Raw genomic sequence first — 19,230 nt, forward strand, 5'->3', positions numbered from 1 at the left:
AGCACCTAGGGCTTCTTGCAAATTGTCTCAGAAACGAGACGTAAATCGGGGATCTCTATTTGATATAATGGAGATAGGCACTCCATGTAGCCTGACAATCTCATATATGTACAATTCAACCAGTTTATTTAAAGAATAATTCATACGTACCAGAATAAAGTGTGCTGACTTTGTTAATCGGTTAACAATCACCCAAATGACATCTTTCTTCCTCGGAAACAACGGTAACACCGATATAAAATACACAGTGATTCTTTCCCATTTCCATTCCGGTATAATGATTGACTGAAGTAACCCCGAAAGCACTTGATGTTCAGCTATAACCTGCTGACACACCAAACACCTTAATACAAACTCAGAGATATCACGTTTCATACCTGACCACCTATACATCTTTTTTAAATCATTATACATTTTATTACTCCCCGAATGTATAGACATAATACCGCTGTGAGCCTCGTGTAGAATCTTCTATATGAGCTCTGTATTCTGAGGTACACATACCCTACCTCTGAATAACAAACAACTATCAATCACAACCTGAAATTCAGAATCAGTACCTGACTCACATTGTGCCCGTTTAGCCTATAACTTTTCATCATTTTTCTGAGCCTCATAGATCTTGTAGAAACACTGGTCTAGCTTCCAATTCAGTTATAACTGAACCATTATCAGACAATGATAATCGGGTATTCATAGCTCACAAAGCAAATAAAGATTTCTGGCTCAAAGCATCAGCTACAGCATTAGCCTTACCCGAATGGTAATCAATAATCAAATCATAATACTTTATTAGTTCAAGCCACCTGTGCTGTTTCAAATTCAAATCTTTCTGCGTCATCAAATATTTTAGGCTTTTATAATTAGTATAAATATAACAATTCTCACCGTACAAGTAATGTCACCATGTCTTCAGCATAAAGACAATAGTAGCTAATTCAAGATCATGTACTGGGTAATTTCTTTCATTTGGTTTAAGTTGTCTTGAAGCATAGGCTATTACTTTACCTTCTTGCATCTAGACACAACCTAAACTATTTAATGAGGCATCACTGTAAATAACAATTTCCTTACCTAGTTCAGGCTGCACTAATACTGGTGCTTTTGTTAGTAGATCTTTCAATCGGTTGAAACTCTGCTGACATTCATCAGTCCACTCGAACTTTATATCTTTCTGCAATAATCGAGTCATAGGAGAAGCTATCATACAGAACCCCTGTACAAATCTCTGATAATAACCAGCTAAACCTAAGAAACTTCTAACTTCAGATATATTATTCGGTGGACTCTAATTGACAATAGCTGAGATTTTACTCGGATCTACCCCGATGCCTTCAGCGAATACAATATGTCTGAGAAAACCCATTTTCTGAAGCCAAAATTTACATTTACTAAATTTAGCATATAGCTGCTTCTCTCGCAGAATTTGCAACACAATTCTCAAATGTTCTGCATGTTTTTTTTTCATCCCGAGAATAAACTAGAATATCATCAATGAATACTACCACAAATCTATCTAAGTACGGCCTGAATATCTAGTTCATCAAATCTATGAATACTGCAGGTGCATTAGTTAGCCCAAACGGTATAACCAGAAACTCATAATGCCCTTACTGGGTTCTGAAGGCTATTTGGCACATCTGACTCTTTTACCCTTAGCTAATAATAACCCGATCGAAGATCAATCTTTGAAAACGTTGCAGCACCTTTCAACTGATCAAATAAATCATCAATCTAGGATAACATATACTTATTCTTTATGGTTACTTTATTAAACTGTCGATAGTCGATACACTGTCTCAAAGACCCGTCTTTTTTTTTCACAAACAAAATAGGAGCACCCCAAGTGAATAACTCGATCGAACAAAACCCTTATCAATAAGTTTCTGTAACTGTATCTTTAACTCTTTTAATTTTGTAGGAGCCATCTGGTACGGAGCTATGGAAATAGGAGTAGTTCTCGGAATCAAATTTATAGAAAATTCCACTTTTCCTTCTGGTGGCAACTTTAATAATTCCTCTAAAAACACATCAAAAAATTCACATACCACTGGCACTGTCTGCATCTTTAACTCAGATACCTTAGTGTCGAGTATATAAGCCAAGTAAGCATTATACCCTTTTTTGACATACCTCTGTGCTGTCATCACTCAAATCACATCAGATAACCCCTCTGTCTGATCAGATTTAACCTGGAGTAACTCGCCATTCTGACATTTTAGCAAAATATATTTCTGTCTACAATTTACTACTGCATCATGCTGAGTTAGCCAATCCATGCCCAATATCACGTCAAATTCATCAAATGACAGTAACATCAAATTAGCCAGGAAACAATAACCTCTTACCATTAATGGATAATTTTTACAAATTTTATCCACCAAAACAGATTGGCTCAGGGGGTTCGAGACTTTAACCACAAATTTAATAGGTTCAATAGATAAATCTTTAACACATGCAAGCTTAATACATATATGTAAATGCATAGAACCGGGATAAACTAATGCAGTAATATCAGTGTCAAGTAAAGAAAAAGTACAAGTAATAACATCGGGTGCTGAGGCATATTCTCTGGCACGAAGGACATATGTCTTAGTAGGTGCTCATACATCAGGCCTGCCTGTAGTATCTTTCGTAGCTCTTCGGCTACCACTGGCATTACCGGATGGTCAAGGCGGTCTACCCCCCGAAACTAGATTACTCGGCTTTGATGTCTGTTCAACTTCTTTTTCGTCCCTTTCTGGATAATCTCTGAGGAAATGATCAAATGAACCGTATCGGTAACAAATCCCACTTTTCAGCCAGCATTCTCTAAAATGAGCTTTATTACAGTACTGACATCTTGGCTTAAGACTGCCGATACTACCCATACTAGTTATGATGAATGAATGGTTTAATCAATATGTGAGAACTAACCCTGTAATGCAGCAAGCTCAAGCTCCCCCTCCTCTTCCTCCACCGGTTCCCGAGATTCCACAAGGTACAGGTACCGAATCTATAAGAAAAGGGAAAGCTCTAGTTGATAAAATCAGAAAATATGGGGTAGAAGAATTCAGAGCTGCAGTTGATGATGATTCCAAATAGGCTGAGTTTTGGTTAGAAAATACTACTCGAGTTTTGGAGGAATTATCATGCATACTAAAAAAATGTCTGAAATGTGTCGTCTCACTGCTAAAAGATACAGCTTATCATTGGTGGAACACTAAAGCTTTGGTAGTTTCGAAAGAAGAGATTACTTGGGAGTTCTTCCAGAACGAATTTAAAAAGAAATATATCAGCCAGAGGTTTCTTGATTAGAAAAGAAAAGAATTTCTTGAGTTGAAACAGGGCAACAGATCGATATATGAGTATGAAAGAAAACTTGTTCGGTTGAGTAAATATGCTCAGGAATGATTACAAGCAGAAGCCGAGATGTGCAAGTGGTTTGAAGAGGGACTGAATGAATATATCAAGTTACTGATTGGAATACTTAAAATCTAGGAGTTTGCTACACTGGCTGAACGAGCTTATAAAGCAGAGGAATTAAGTAAAGAGAAGAAACAAGCTGAAAGGGAAGCTCGGGTTTTCAGCAAAAAATCAATGGGAAAATTTTAGTCATCTTCTGTTACAAAGAAATTAAAGAAGTACTCTGATCGATCTACTTTTATGATGGGCTATTTTGGAAAGGAACGGGGCTTCCAACGCACTAACTCGAGATCTTCCATTCCGTCTATGACTAGTATGGATAGTGTCGGCAGTCCTAAGCTGAGATGCCAGTACTGTAATAAAGCTCATTTTGGAGAATACCGGCTGAAAAGTGGGGCTTGTTACCGATGCAGTTCATTTAATCATTGCCTTAGAGATTATCCAGAAAGGGGTGAAAAAAAAGTTGAATTCCTTTCCAAAATAGCCTGTCATAGAAGTAGATCGATCAGAGTACTTCTTTAATTTCTTTGTAACAGAAGATGACTGAAATTTTCCCATCGGTCTTTTGCTAAAAACCCGAGCTTCCCTTTCAGCTTATTTATTCTCTTTACTCAAATCATTTGCTTTATAAGCTGGTGCAGCCAGTGTAGCAAACTCCTAGATTTCAAGTATTCCAATCAGTAACTTGATACCTTTATTCAGTCCCTCTTCAAACCGCTTACACATCTCGACTTCTGATTGTTCCCATTCCCGAGCATATTTACTCAATCGAACAAATTTTCTTTCATACTCAGATATCGATCTGTTACCTTGTTTCAGCTCAATAAATTCTTTTCTTTTCTAATCAAGAAACCTCTGGCTGATATATTTCTTTTTAAATTTGTTCTAAAAGAACTCCCAGGTAATCTCTTCTTTTGAAACTACCAAAGCTTTAGTGTTCCACCAATGATAAGCTGTGTCTTTTTGCAGTGAGACAACACATTTCAGACATTCTTCTGGTGTGCATGATAATTCATCCAAAAATCGAGTAGTATTTTCTAAACAAAACTTATCCCATTCGGAATCATCATCAATTGCAGCTCTGAATTCTTTTGCCCCATATTTTCTGATTTTATCAACTGGAGCTTTCCCTTTTTTGATAGATTCGGTACCTGTACCCTGTGGAATCTCGGGAACCGGTGAGGAGGAGGGAGAGAGCTTGAGCTTGTTGTATTCCAGGGTTAGTTCTCACATATTGATTAAACCATTCATTTATCATTTGAAAGAAATCCATTTTAACCTCTTCACTTTGGTCATCTGTCTTAGACCTTTTACTACTAATAGCTTCAACTTCTCTTTGTTCCCTTTCCGGGGTTGGAGCATGACTCCCGACTTCCTCGAATTGAGCTCATTCGACAGGCATTTACTATAAAAAAAACACATTTAAATAGTCAGGAGATATCACACTATTAATAATAATTTAAATGGCATGTATAGCTAATCCCGTATTTGCTATGTCAGCCCGAGAACTAGCTAAACCGTAGCTCTAATACTAATCCCAAACTTTTTCCTTTCCTCGATCTAACTTAGTATTTGAACTTTCTGGATCTAAATAAATAAATTTAATCATCAATCTAATACATTTCATGTTCATATGTAACATTCTCTATAATTCCACTATTATTTATAGTTCATTTAAAGCTGTCTACTTGAGTCGTAGTCACTAAATTATTTATATCTCAAGCTACATAATTTCAAATTAAAAACCGCTTAATGTTTCTGAAACTAGATTCAAATAGATTTCTACCATAAATTTTTTAGAATTTTTGGTTTAGCAAATAAGTACAGTAAAAACTTCAAACTTACCCCTGTTCTGCTGTTTGACAGCTTCTACTTTTTTTGCTAAAAATTAATCATCTCATAGTAAAAAATTTAGATAATGTTTCAGTTTGTTTCTATTGAAAATAGACTCATTAATAATTTAACCATGTAAAATTTAACCCCTAATTATTTTTCTCCAATTTTTGATGAATTTCCAAAGTCAGAACACGGGAACCCGAATTCATTATGACCTTGTCTCACAAATTTTATTATATCTCATGATTTACAATTCCATTTTTTACACCGTTTCTTCTATGAGAAACTAGGCTTAATAAGATTTAATTCCATGTTTTATTCATCTTCTAATTCGATTTTCACAATTTATGGTGATTTTTCAAAGTTAGCTTACTGCTGCTGTCCAAAACTGTTTTAGTGCAAGATGTTTATTACCATTTTTCCCCTAAGCTTTTAATAAATGATAATTTCGTCCCTACTCAATTAACCTCTCAAATGAGATGATTTTTCTCAATTAACACTCTATTCTATCACTTTAAACCACTTTATAACCCTTGGGAATCAGAATTTTAGCACTAGACTTTAATTCCAAACTTTTTCACAATTAGGTCCTAAAAATCAATTTCTATTGAAATTACCTAATAAAATCATCTCATAAATAGATTAAAGCTTCAATTTCATGTTATTTCATCATAAACTTACGGCATTCAACCATAGTGACTTTCAATTTCATCTATGAAATCAAAAACTAATGAGTTTAATAGTAGGACCTAGTTGTAAATGTCTTAAAAACACAAAAATTACAAGAAAAATGCAATGATTAACTCACTTGGTGCAAAAATTATAAAATACTAGCTTAAAGTACCCCTCCTATGGCATTTTGGCTGATGAGAATGAAAAGAAATCACAAGAAATCTAGATATTTCCATATTAGTCCTAATTTTATTTAGTTAATTATGCAATATTCCAATTTTGCCCTTAAATCATCCATTTTCTTACTGATTTCATTCCCTTGCCGTTAAGTCCAAATAAATTTTAGGTCTAATTGCCTTTTAAATACTTTCTCATTAGACACTTAAGCTATTTAATCATCCCAGCCACTTTTACTCATTTTCCAATTTAGCTATTTCCATTTAATTGACTACCTAAACATTAACATTATATTTGGTTAGGTGTAATAGGAATAGATTACAGCCCAATTCAATGGGCCCACTACCAAACCAATGTTTGGTTGGCTGTAATGCCTATTACAACCTTATTCAATCCCTCTTCTATTTCCACTAAACACGCTGAATAGCATTCGGCACCCTACCCACAGAATAGCCATTCCTCACATCTCAGTTTCAACTTTACCCTTCTCCCTTCCTCACGTCTAAAACCTCTTCTTCTTTTTTTCGTTCTTTTTCCCATTTCCTTTTTAATGACCCAAAATTTACGAGCACCGGAAAAGTGAGTTATAGGGCTTCCGCCTTAGTGAAATAAGTTCGAAAATACTTATTAGAAATATTTATGAGTTTAGTAGCGTGTCTAATTAGGTTTTAATTAAGTGAATTTAGCTTAATTTAGAGAAATTAGTAAAAAGAACTAAATTGAATAAGGGGTAAAAGTTTAATTCTAAAGTAATAGAAAATAAAAAGGATTAAAATGGTAATTAAACTATTTACAAAAGATTAGGCGCCATATGCATTAAAAAAATCTAAGATTTTATTATTATTATTAATTATTAGTATGGTTTTATATTATTATTATTATTATTATTATTATTATTATTATTAAGTTAAAGATATTTATTAATTAAATAATTAATTTATGAAATTTTTATTTGACAAACAAATTGAATAATGACAATTGTAATAAAAATATTGGTACATTTGTAATAAATAGATACATGTACACTTGTAATAAAATAATTAAGTTACTTAATATTAAAGTAAAAGATATTTGTTAATTAAATAATTAAATTATTAAATACTTGTGTGAAGAAAATAAAATAAAATAAATGGTGACAAATGTATGGTATTGATGGTGTACACTTGTGTGTATATAATTAAATGCTTAATAGATATTTAAAATAAATATATTATAATATATGTTAATTAAGTAAATAAAAGAATTAAAGAATGAAATAAAAAGAAATAAAGGAAAGAAAGAACAGAGACATTCGAAACAGAGCAGGAAGAAAAGGGGAAAGAAAAGAAAAAGGAAAAACTAATAGTTTAAGGTTTAAAGCTTTGATTGGTAAGTCATTTAAGTCCTTTCTATTTAATTTTGATGTTTTAGAAGTCTTAAAACAATGTTTTGATGAAATTAATTTGATAGTTTGAAAGTTTAAAAGCTTTTAAACAAAGTTCATGTTGAAGAAAAAGAAGAATTAGGGATTTAATTGAATGGATTTTAAGTTAGAAATTGAAAAAGGGATTAAATTGTAAAAGAAGCTATAAGTTTTGTGTTTTAGGAAACTAAATTGAAAGAAATTTTAAATTAGGGTTTTATAATGAATATTAGATTGTTAGGGTGAACATGGAATGAAATTGAGTAGAAATGAAGTATAAATTAAGTTAAACAAATAAAAGAGTTAATTAGGATTAAATGAGAATTAGGGAATAAATTGAATAAAAATTCAATTAATTATTAAATTAATGTTGTAATTAATAATGTAAATTGTTATTATTTTTTTTTTCGTAGCTAACAAAGAAAAAAAGGCATCGGCATCCAAAGGAAAAGAAAAGATCGTTGAGGAGTAAACTCGTGTTTCGGGTTTGTATTACTATAACTCAAACTGTTTATTAAATGTATATTGAATTTATAGATATAGAATAATTAAGATAAGGTAACTATTATATTTAAATTTAAATATAAGTATGTGTGAAAATTAATTTGTATATGAATTAAGATAATAGATATTAGAATTGATTGAGTATTGAAATTTTTTGTGTAAATGAAATTGAAATTAGAAAAGTAAAATAATACCCTATTAACTTGTTGGACTAGATTTGATACAAATGGCATGCCATTGGATTTGTGATGTGATGAGGAGATTGTAGCTCGGCCGAGAAGATGTTTCTGTTATTATATACTTCAGTTTATCCGAATAGGCAATTAATGTATTACTGGTGTGTTATGGAGATTTATAATATTTCGGGTGTGTTTGGGTGGAATCCGCGTATCTGTTAAAGTCCGAGCCTTGTTAATAGGGTAAATAATTGAAATGAAATATTGAAAATGAGATTATTTGTTTTGGTACTATTGAAAAGTATAATAAAGAACGTATGAACTAAATTATGAATTGAGTTGGTATGAAAAAAGAATGAATTATAAATTTAAGATTTATGAAGTAATATAATTATATATAATTAGTTTAAATAAATAATAAATTTATGGTTGATGTTTGTAATTTATTAATGTTAAATAGTATTGATTTATAGTAATACCACTGAGTATGAAATACTCAGCGTACGGTTGTTTCCGTGCGCAGGTTATTAGAGTTTTGGATCGGTCTAACATCCAAAACAAACTCGACTCCAACAAAAAGATTTTGGTGATGTATTTCTTCATTTGGTTAAGTGGCATGTACTAGGTAGTTGCATATAAATTATATGTATACATTAAGTTAAATGATTTTGGTTGTATATAAATGATTATAATGTTTTGGATTATGAATATGATATAAAGTTATGAAATGGTAGATTTGGTATTAAATAATTGAAATGAAATAAATATTATTAATTATACATAGATACTAACATGTTATATTGTTTAAACTAAGGTATTAAATTATTATTTTGATATAAATTGGATGTAATTGAGTATACTTAATCATTGGTTGGAGTATTGATATTGGTTTGTTTTTGAGTTTAAAGTTTGCAGGGGGTTTTATGTAAAAATAAGCAGAAATGCTGTCGAAATTTAAAAAAGAAAAAAATTAAATTACGAAAAAAAATTCCGAAAAAATTGAACAAGTTCCGTTTCAATTTTAAATTTATGTTTTGGCTTCAAGCGTGTATTATTAGGACTTAACTATTATATTATACTATGAATATTATTATTTATTTGTGAATTATTTTGTAAGTTGTCTAATTTGTCTGGCAATGCCTCGTAACCCTATTCCGACGAGGGTTTGGGGTTAAGGGTGTTACATCCTTCCAGCCTTTTCACTAACTTTACCCTTCTTCACATCTGATGCTCCATCGATGCCTCGCCATCGACGCCTTCGCCCTCTCAGGTTAGGGCCATATTCTATTTTTTTTAATTATTATTTTGATCATCTTCCAACAGATCGGCTTCAGATGGGTGAGGTAGTCTCTAGAATTCCAAGTAGGTTTGCCTTTGCCGACTACTCTCTCAATTCTTTTCTATCATTCTTGTTTTGGGTCTTCATTTTTTTTTCTAAATGACTGACAACTTCGATGCGCCATTTTTTTTGAGCTTTTTTTTTTGCAGCGATTGGGTTTAATGTAGAAACTGTACAATACAACAACATCAAGTTTCAAGTATGGGATTTAGGTAAGTTAACGTTAATAAATCTGAAATAACAATTAATGTAGTTTATACAAATGGAGTTCAATTTAATTTATCGAATCATTGAAATTTGCCTTAATCCTTTTACTTAAAATTGAATCATTGAATTTCATTTTTGATCTTATAGTTATCCGGTTGACCTGCTTGCTTTGGCATTTGCCACAAGGCCTTTGGAATTTTAGTTACAGTTTGAATTGTATAAGATTATATCAGCAGAAACTTTTGTGGCTTAAATTTACAGAGAAATTGTTTCAGTTGTTGAGTTTAAACATGTAACTCTGTTTTGCTTATCAGCTGTGAGATTCTATAAAGTTGTAACATTCATTTAACTCTTTGTTCCAGTTTAAATCAAATGTAGTTTTGTTTTTTGCAGGTGGTCAGACAAGCATCAGGTACTTGTTTTTAAGCTATGTGTTCTCAAGGAAACATCCCAATACTTTTGGTACAGGTGAGATTTTCAATTGATTTGTTAAAGTAGCTTTAACTGTTGTGGTGTGTCTTTTAACTAATGGATATGCAACCTCTAAGTTACTTTGCTTCCTCTATTTATTTAATTCTGATATGGGGATATCTTGTGGGTTTTTCTGGTTGCTCTTTAGCTGGACAATAAGGTGAGATGAAAGAAGATTCATCATTTTTCATTTATTTACTCATGAAGGAGTTTTGTTTTTTAGAATTTTTCATCGCCAATTTGCTTTCTTTGTGATGATTTTAGTCCTTTCATCGGGCAAATTGCTGCTTGTTGAACACGCTGATTGACTTTACCACCCTCCAACACTTGTCTTCCACTTTTCTTTTTAATCTGCATCTTTTACAGGCCATATTGGAGATGCTATTTCCCAAATACACAAGTAATAATTTATGTTGTTGATTTAAGTGGCACTGATAGAATTGGAATAGACAAGGAAGAATTTCATGCCCTTTTAGAGGTATTCTTATATCTAAACTGGCTAGTCGTGTCTGCATACAGAGACTGAGCAGGGGGTGACACAAGCAATTATTCACTCTGCTATTGACTTTAAGAGGGACCCATGGCCTAAGGTTTCGGACAATGCAAAGGACCTTGTAAAGAAAATGCTTAATCCTAATCCAAAGCAGCATCTTACAGTACAAGAAGTGCTTGGAAACCTTCTGTACATGTTGCATGCTTTATTTATGTTGATATATGTTTTCTATGCATGAAAAATCATCCATGGCTACAAAATGCCAAGAAAGCACCCAACGTTCTGTTGGGTGAGACTGTAAAAGCTAGGCTCAAACAATTTTCTATAATGAACAAGCTGAAGAAGAGAGCTCTAAGGGTAATAATCCACTTTGCATCACATTTGACTAGTTTTTATTGATTGTATGTTGCATTTTTAAATGTTTTCCAGGGCCCTGGTGGTGCAACTAGCTCTGACTTACCTCCTGCAGGTGCAATTGCTGATAGTCAGTCAGGCATGTTCTATTTTTCTTGCTCTTGATTTTGTCTGGTCATATATTGCAATAGTTTATTTTTTACTTGATTATTTCTTTTATTTATGTCTATTCAGTCACATAGTATTTTTAGATAATGCCCCATGGTCTATCTGGAGCAACATGATGATATGGTAGATTTTCCACAGGTGAAGAGACCAGACCTTCTGGTTGGTCTTCAGTAGATCCTACACGTAGGAGACATTTTGGCCTGATTGCAAATTCTAGAAGTTTAGCTAAACAAAAAGGTCCAGTAGCTAATGATCTTTCTGCTACTAAAGATCCTATGGTGATAATTAGTATTATTTTGTATTTTGTATTTGAGCTATGACTATTTGACCAAATCTATCATTATATTTTGTATTTGACCAGTAGCTAATGATCTTTCTACATGCATGTGAATTTGTTCATTATATTTTATATTTGGGCTATGACTATTTGACCAAAACTATCATGGCCTCCATGTTGTTGTTGAATTTCAATTTCAGTTATTTTGGTTGGAATTTATCATTAATAAATTATGTGAATATATCTTATGGAATTATTCATAATATTTTTTCACTATTAAATACAAAGATAAACACACTCTATGCAATTCACGTTCTCTTACAATCTAGATAATTCACATTCTCTTACTCTTGCAACAATATGAATACTAATCAAATGACACATAATTAAGAGAGGGTAGAAAAAATAATTGAAATACAAACGACACAAAAAACGGATAAAAACATAATAATAATTATGATTTTTTAATTTATATAATAATTATATTAAGAATTTTATTAAATTATATATTATTTTATTAAGTTATATTTAATAATAATTATGTTAAAATATGGTTAAATTTTTTATTATTTTTATTAAATTAATTTTAATAATAATTTTATTAAAATTTAATAACAATAACAATAATCGTCTACCTAAAAAAATTTTGCTGAGGGTATTCTGGTCATTTTTGTTTTTTTTTTCCTTATGTTATTACAACATCATTCCATTCAACTAAACACAAGAATACTATTACAGTTCTATTCCATTCCATTCAACCAAACAGTTGAATTACTGATTACAGTTCTATTCAATTACAACCTTATTCCATTATAGTGAACCAAACGTACTGTAAAATTTCTTAACGAAATTTTAATACCACATTACTAATATTTCATAAATATTTATAAAAATATTTCATAAATATTTATAAAAATATTTCTAACTCGGTTTTACGAGATCAAGGTCTCGATACATTCTTTTTACCCAATTTCTTCAATAATTTTTTTTTCTAACTAACCACTAAATCAATAAAATTTTTCTATCGATATTTTCATACGATTTTCCTATCATATCAATATCAATGCAAAAATATTAAAATAAATTTCTCTTTAAATAAATTTAGACCATTACAAAAGTAGATATAATCAAAACAAATAATGAAATTGTTGAAAAAAAAACTATAATTACGTAATTATCCTATTTTTTTGCATCATTTGTTATTATATGTTCAAAAATTTTGATTTATAATTTACGTTGCAGCCATGGGGAGTGATAATTCATTCAATAAATTTAGTGTTGAGGGTGAAGACAAAGTAATCAACTTGCACTTTGAAGGTAAAATGTCATTTGAAGCAAGCCTTAGACTTATACTAATGTTAACATTGTATTTTTTTTTAAACATTTGACATACACATTTTTTTTACTTGCTTCATGAATTTTTTAAATATTAATAGTACACAATTTAATTTCTCTTCCAAATTTATGGATTTAATTACTTTTTAAAAATTATTATATTAGTTCCTATTAAATTTTAATTGTTACATTTAGTTTCAAATAGCCGCTTAATAGTAATTACGAATTTGAATAAAATTTTTAAAATATTAATTAAATCTAATATTGCTTAAATATTTGAAAAATGTTACATATTTTAAATTTATTTTTTAAATTAATAAATTAATAAAATTTAATAGATACATACAATAAACTCATACATAGCACGAGATAAAAAATTAATTATCGAATAAAGTAATTTACATAAAATATCAAAATAAAGTAATATATGAATGTTATCCAAATATTTAACACAATTTATTATAATTAGATAAAAACAATGTGAAGAATTGATTTCAACATTTAATCTTTAAATTTGATAATTTTTTAGGTAAACTATGAAAATGGTAATTCAATTATGTCTTTTATTGTCATTCAACTGTTAATTTTTTTTATTTAATCACTAAACTATTCAAAATTAATTATTTTAGTCACTTTCAATTAATGTGGGGCCTTTTTTATTGGTCTAATAATAAAATTAGTCCTCAATTGTTTACATATTTAATCGATTTATCCTAAATATAAAAAAATTTAACAAATTTAGCTCTTAATGTACGTAGTTTTCTCATTTTAGTTCGAATTCTAAATAAAAAATAAAAATTTAACTATTAACATTTACAAAATTTATTAATTTAGATACTAATATTGATCTTTATTGTTTCAGCCGTTAAAAAAAATCAGGAATCAATGAGGAAGTCCCATATCATCATATAATTAAAATCTAATTAAGTAAAAATTTATGTTAATATTAAATAAAATAAAAATATTCCTCTTCCTCCCTCACCCCGTCCCTCTCCCTCTCCTTCTACCCCTTTCCATCTTCTCCATTGCAATTCATTTGGCTAGAGGGACAAAGCTCCCTTTAGCACCCGCCGTACTTGCTAGTATTTGTAGAGACTTTTGTTGAAAGCTACAATTACAACTTCAACCAAAACGGGGAAAGAGGAGGTGTTTAAGCGTTACCCTTGGGTCACCATTTCATCAATTAGTTCAGGTTTGGGCTGGGGAGAGATTTGCTGGGCTGAGACCAAAACCGAAAGGTGAGCCAAGGTTGGTTCAATGGCATGATGTGAGAGGAAAACTGTGGGAGAGAGGGAGGGAGGTATTTGTTTTAATTTTTTAATATTAATGTAATTATTTTTATTTAATACTAATATAAATATTGATACATTTTTTTATTTAATTAGATTTTAATAATATGGTGACGTGGCTCTCCCTAATTGACTTCAAATTTTTTTAGTAAACTGCAATGATAGGGGCCAATTTAATTACAGAATAAAGTTTAGGTACTTGATTTGATAAAAAAAAACTTTAGAAACCCAATTTAAACAAATGACAGTTTAAGGGCTTCTTATTTAACTAAGCCTTTTTAATATTTAGAAGAAAAATAAAAGAATGTGTAAATATTAGAGGGTTAATTTTGTTATTAGACCAATAAAAAAAGCTCACATCAACCTAAAGTAATTAAAATATTTAATTTCGAAAAATGTAGTTATTGAATAAAAAATTAATTGTTGGGCGATCAAAATAGAACGAAAAGCATAATTGAGTGATCATTTTTGTAGTTTTCCCAATTTTTTCAACTTAGGCTTTGAAACTTTTTGGGGTTGACATTAGTCTTTAAATTTGACAATTTCTTTTTCCAATTTTGATCTATGTGATGATATAGTATTTTAAGATTGTGCCATGTTATTGTCTAAAATTTTCATTAAAAATTATAATTTTTTAGGTGATCATGTGACATAACCTCATAATGCTACATCATCACATTGGCAAAATGGCAAAATCGCTAAGTTCTAAGATTAATGTGGATAAAAAAAATTTAGGGATTAAATTGAGGAAAATTGTCCAGTTTGGGAACTGTATAATGCTTTATCCATTTAAAAAATTTTACCAGAAAAATTTGATTAAAAAGAAAAAGAAAAAGGAAGAAAAAAATAAATATAACCGGACGAACCGAACCGAACCGAACAGTAGAAAAAGGCGCGCTTCAAAAACAGGGTTGGCGCCATCAGACAGTCCTACTCTTGAAAAATACCACCGCGAGTAAAGTAAAACCCCAATATTCTCATCAGCCGCAGCCAACGGCGAAGATCGAACGGCCACGTTCGTAACAATATATATAAAAGACAGAAAAATACGTAGAAGAAGCTATACGGCGATGGTGGAAGTAGTTTCTCTGATGGATATCGACGAAGACGACAACCACCAGAAACAAAACAACTCTCAAAAGCTTAACAAGGGCAAAGGTCTCGTCACAGCCGCTGATACCAAACCCACTCCCTGGGTCGAGAAGTACCGTCCTCAGTCACTCGCCGACGTAGCCGCTCACCGCGACATCCTTGACACCAGTAATTCATTTTCTCTCTATACCTAGGGTTTTTTTTAAAAATGTATTTCTTGATTTGCTTCCCTCCTCCCACTTTTCTTTAAAGTTTTACTGTGATTATAGGGGTAAAGAAGGAGAAATGATGGAGGAACGAAGTTAGCGACTTCGAACTTTTCGTATTCCTCTTTTATAGCTGTAATTTAGTAAAAGATTTTGGGTTAATATAAACAGTCTGCTTCGTTAATTGAAGGGATTCTGATGATGTTTTACTCGATATCTTGTAACAAATTATTTACTCGGTTTTTGTTGGTGTAAATTAGTTGATAGGCTTACAAGCGAGAACAGATTGCCGCATCTTCTATTGTATGGTCCTCCCGGAACTGGCAAAACATCTACCATTCTGGCTGTTGCACGGAAGCTTTATGGATCACAGTATCGTAATATGATTCTCGAGTTGAATGCTTCAGATGATAGAGGAATTGATGTTGTTAGGCAACAGATTCAAGATTTTGCTAGCACCCAAAGCTTCTCATTTGGGTAAATTCCTTTTGTTGTGTGCAATTGATATGCATTAGATTGACAACAACCACTGGCTATTTATGAATTTGGGATTACAGAATTTACTTGTAGTTGTTTAAATCCAGCTGTTCTTTTGTGTTGCTGCTGATATTGCTCAGGCATTTGTGACTACCTTTTTCCAGAGCTTATCATTTGATTATCTTAGGTTTGAATAAATGCTTTGCAAGGGTAACGTATTGATGGTTAATGTTAATATTCTTACAGGGCGAAGTCATCAGTGAAATTGATTTTACTTGATGAGGCTGATGCTATGACAAAGGATGCCCAATTTGCTTTGCGTAGAGGTATAATGTTTTCTTGACCAGCTTTATCTTGTTGACAAATTATTATTTCTTCATGCCTACGTTTGAATCACTGTCTGCAGTTATTGAGAAATATACAAAGAATACGAGATTTGCACTGATCTGTAATCACGTCAACAAGATCATTCCAGCACTACAGTCCAGATGTACTCGGTTCCGATTTGCACCTCTTGATCCTATTCATGTCACTGAGCGACTTAAACATGTTATACAGGCTGAAAGGTAACTATCATGTTTCATTTTGTCTTTCATTTTTTTTGTGCTCAACTTTGGGTTGGAGTGAAGTGTTCCTAATTTAAGTGCTCTCTTGTGTGGTAAAGAGGGGTGGGAATGAGTTGCTTTACTGGGTGATAATCAGCTAAAATTATTCAAAGTATATGAGCTTACTAGAGTGCAAGATAAGTCTTGCTTGTAGTTTTTACCTATGCTTCCTTTTTGCCAGTACTATAACTCAATAGAAGTTTTCTTATAATTTATGTTCTCAATGTTTGGCTTGTTAAGGTTTTGCAGCTCACTTCAACTTAATTCAAAGACCCCGTTTGATACTTTGATCCTTGATCACTTCCCATTTAAAACCTTATCACCCTGTTGATTTGTCAGATTATAAATAACTTTTTCCTGCTTCCTGTTGTTACCAACTGTTCATACCAACTGTTAAGCTGGAGTTTGCATTTTTCGGGCTTGGTTCAAGCTTGCATAAATAAATAACTAGTTGTGGGTTGAAAGTTTTAAAGCGTAGCTTGGCTCAAGTCAATTGCAAATTTTTCTATTAGAGTTGTAAAAGAATGAAAATCCGTGTATTAGCGTATTTAAATGGCTTTACCTTTTGTTCTTTGGATCATATCTTTGAATCTTTCACCTGAATACGGTTACCAATTTTCACTTCATTGGACCAGGCTTGATGTACCTGATAGTGGCTTGGCAGCACTAGTACGGCTTAGCAATGGTGACATGAGAAAGGCTTTGAACATTTTGCAGGTGTTTAAACTACTTATTCCTATACTGTTTCTGCGTAAATTGTTTTACAATGATAGTTACTTGTTTAAGAAGCGTAAGTCAGAGAAACAACAGGTTGGCTTCGATCTGTTATTTGCTTTGTGGCAGAAGTGGTGTTACATTACCACATTATCTCATTGCTCTTCAGAGGGGTGGTGTAGCCTTGTCTAATTTATGTGTTTAGGTGATGTGAACACTAGTTTTAATTGGATAGGATGGATTTCTTTTTTCCACTTGGGGAAGGGGGATTTAAAGCAGGCTCCTATGGGGATGTCTCTGAACCAAATGCTCAAGTGCATGAATAGACATTATTTTCCTTATTGACGGGGATTTGGGCGAGTAAGATGCCTATTTTTATGAAGTGGTCGGTGTTATTCATGAATGTGCAAGAGTGGCATGTTAATGACTTTTTTGCTGCATGCAGTCAACACACATGGCTTCTCAGAAGATTACAGAAGAAGCCGTGTATCTCTGTACTGGAAATCCATTGCCTAAAGACATCGAGCAAATATCTTACTGGCTTCTGAATGAGTCATTTGCGGAGAGTTTCAAACGTATTTCTCTCAATCTCTCTGTTGTGCAATTAGTGAAATTCTTGTCTGTAGAGCTACTTTTTATTCTCTTTAAAACTGTTTCTTTATTCTTTGGTTAACTCTCTGTAGGAGTATCTGAAACAAAGACTAGGAAAGGATTTGCCCTGATCGATATTGTAAGGGAAGTGACAATGTAAGTGCCATGTCTGTTTTGACTTATAAATGGCTACTCTTTAATTTTTTTTTGGGTGATTATTCATGCACTACACTTTTTAACAGGTTTGTTTTTAAGATTAAAATGCCCTCAGATGTTAGAGTTCAGTTAATCAATGACTTGGCAGACATAGAGTAAGTACTTATTTCTGCTGCTACTGCTCTCTCTCTCTCTCTCAGCTAAGACATAAATAATTGATAAATATTTGATGCTCTGAACAATGAATGTATCATAAAACTGGTTATAATTATAAAAGAACCAAAAAGAAAGAGAAGTACGCCCAAGACAATTTGGTAAATAAGCATAATTTATTTAGTATATAGCTTAAGACTTTTATTGCAAGTATTATGTAAGTTCTTGATTTGGAGTTTCATTTAGAGCATTCTTAGCCAAATGATGTTTAAGCTCCATTAGTTGATTTTATTTATTATTGCTAGCCGCCACATTTGAGATCTTTTATTTCCTTTACTAAGGCTTTTTGTTAGCTGTTGGAAGTTTTCCTTTTTCCTTTTTGGCCAAGGTTTTTTTTTTGACAAACTTTTTGGCCAAGTTGTTGAATGTTCTAATTGGGGCCTGAATGTGGAACTTTGCTTCATCAACATAAATACGCTTAGATACGAGATTGAAGAACAATTGACTAGTAGATGGTATGTAAACCTGTAAAAATGCTATTGGCATTGTTTTAGAATCATGAAAGAAGTGACGATTAAATATCTCTTTGTTTTCATATGTTCAAAGAGATGTTAATTTGATAATCATATTTCATTCTGTTCCTGATATTGTATAATAGGTGTTGATTGTGGAAAGTATATCAGATAGTAGTAGCTAATGGCTTCAATTGATATGTCTTACCATTTGCAGGTATCGATTGAGTTTTGGGTGCAGTGATAAGTTGCAACTGGGATCTCTCATTGCTATTTTCGCAAATGCTAGATCTGCCCTAGTTGCGGCAGTGAAGTAGCTGTTTCAAGCTTGGCCTTGTTTCTTCTCCCAATCTCATAATGTTCTTTCTGTATGATTTAAGCCTCTGACAAATAGAAAGTGTTTTTCTTATGTAGTCCATGAATCGTGAATACCTAAAGAATGTAGTTTTCAGGCCCTAAAGATGTTTATTTATTTATTTTTTTGCAGTGATTTTTGCTTCTTATGAGCTCTCAAATCCTTCATGTTTTGCTTCTTAAACAATGCTTAGCTTATGGTAAAGTGATTTATTTTGAAGGAACAAATGAGGCTCAAGTTTTAGAGGCATTGCATCTTCATTGT

The 19,230-nt window shown here is 31.9% G+C and overlaps 2 protein-coding genes across 4 annotated transcripts; both read left to right on the plus strand.

Annotated features, from left to right (window-relative positions):
- The first annotated feature begins 9,273 nt into the window (after positions 1-9,273).
- Positions 9,274-11,567, plus strand: LOC121229510 (ADP-ribosylation factor 1). Of its 3 annotated transcripts, none has more exons than XM_041114071.1 (5): positions 9,274-9,534; positions 9,661-9,723; positions 10,112-10,186; positions 11,112-11,175; positions 11,343-11,567. In XM_041114071.1, exons 1-4 carry the CDS (start codon positions 9,411-9,413, stop codon positions 11,129-11,131), a joined length of 282 nt encoding a protein of 93 aa, XP_040970005.1. In that variant the 5' UTR covers positions 9,274-9,410; the 3' UTR covers positions 11,132-11,175; positions 11,343-11,567. The 3 variants fall into 3 exon arrangements, with proteins under 3 accessions (XP_040970005.1, XP_040970003.1, XP_040970004.1); XM_041114069.1 differs by having other exon boundaries at positions 9,306-9,442; XM_041114070.1 differs by having other exon boundaries at positions 9,330-9,534; positions 9,646-9,723.
- Positions 11,568-14,986: 3,419 nt separating this feature from the next.
- Positions 14,987-19,112, plus strand: LOC121229511 (replication factor C subunit 5). Its single transcript, XM_041114072.1, has 9 exons — positions 14,987-15,365; positions 15,664-15,880; positions 16,127-16,206; positions 16,287-16,446; positions 17,121-17,202; positions 17,645-17,774; positions 17,883-17,946; positions 18,033-18,101; positions 18,829-19,112. Exons 1-9 carry the CDS (start codon positions 15,176-15,178, stop codon positions 18,926-18,928), a joined length of 1,092 nt encoding a protein of 363 aa, XP_040970006.1. The 5' UTR covers positions 14,987-15,175; the 3' UTR covers positions 18,929-19,112.
- Positions 19,113-19,230: the final 118 nt, after the last annotated feature.

This window comes from Gossypium hirsutum, chromosome A05 (assembly GCF_007990345.1).
Source record: "Gossypium hirsutum isolate 1008001.06 chromosome A05, Gossypium_hirsutum_v2.1, whole genome shotgun sequence".
Taxonomy (NCBI): domain Eukaryota; kingdom Viridiplantae; phylum Streptophyta; class Magnoliopsida; order Malvales; family Malvaceae; genus Gossypium; species Gossypium hirsutum.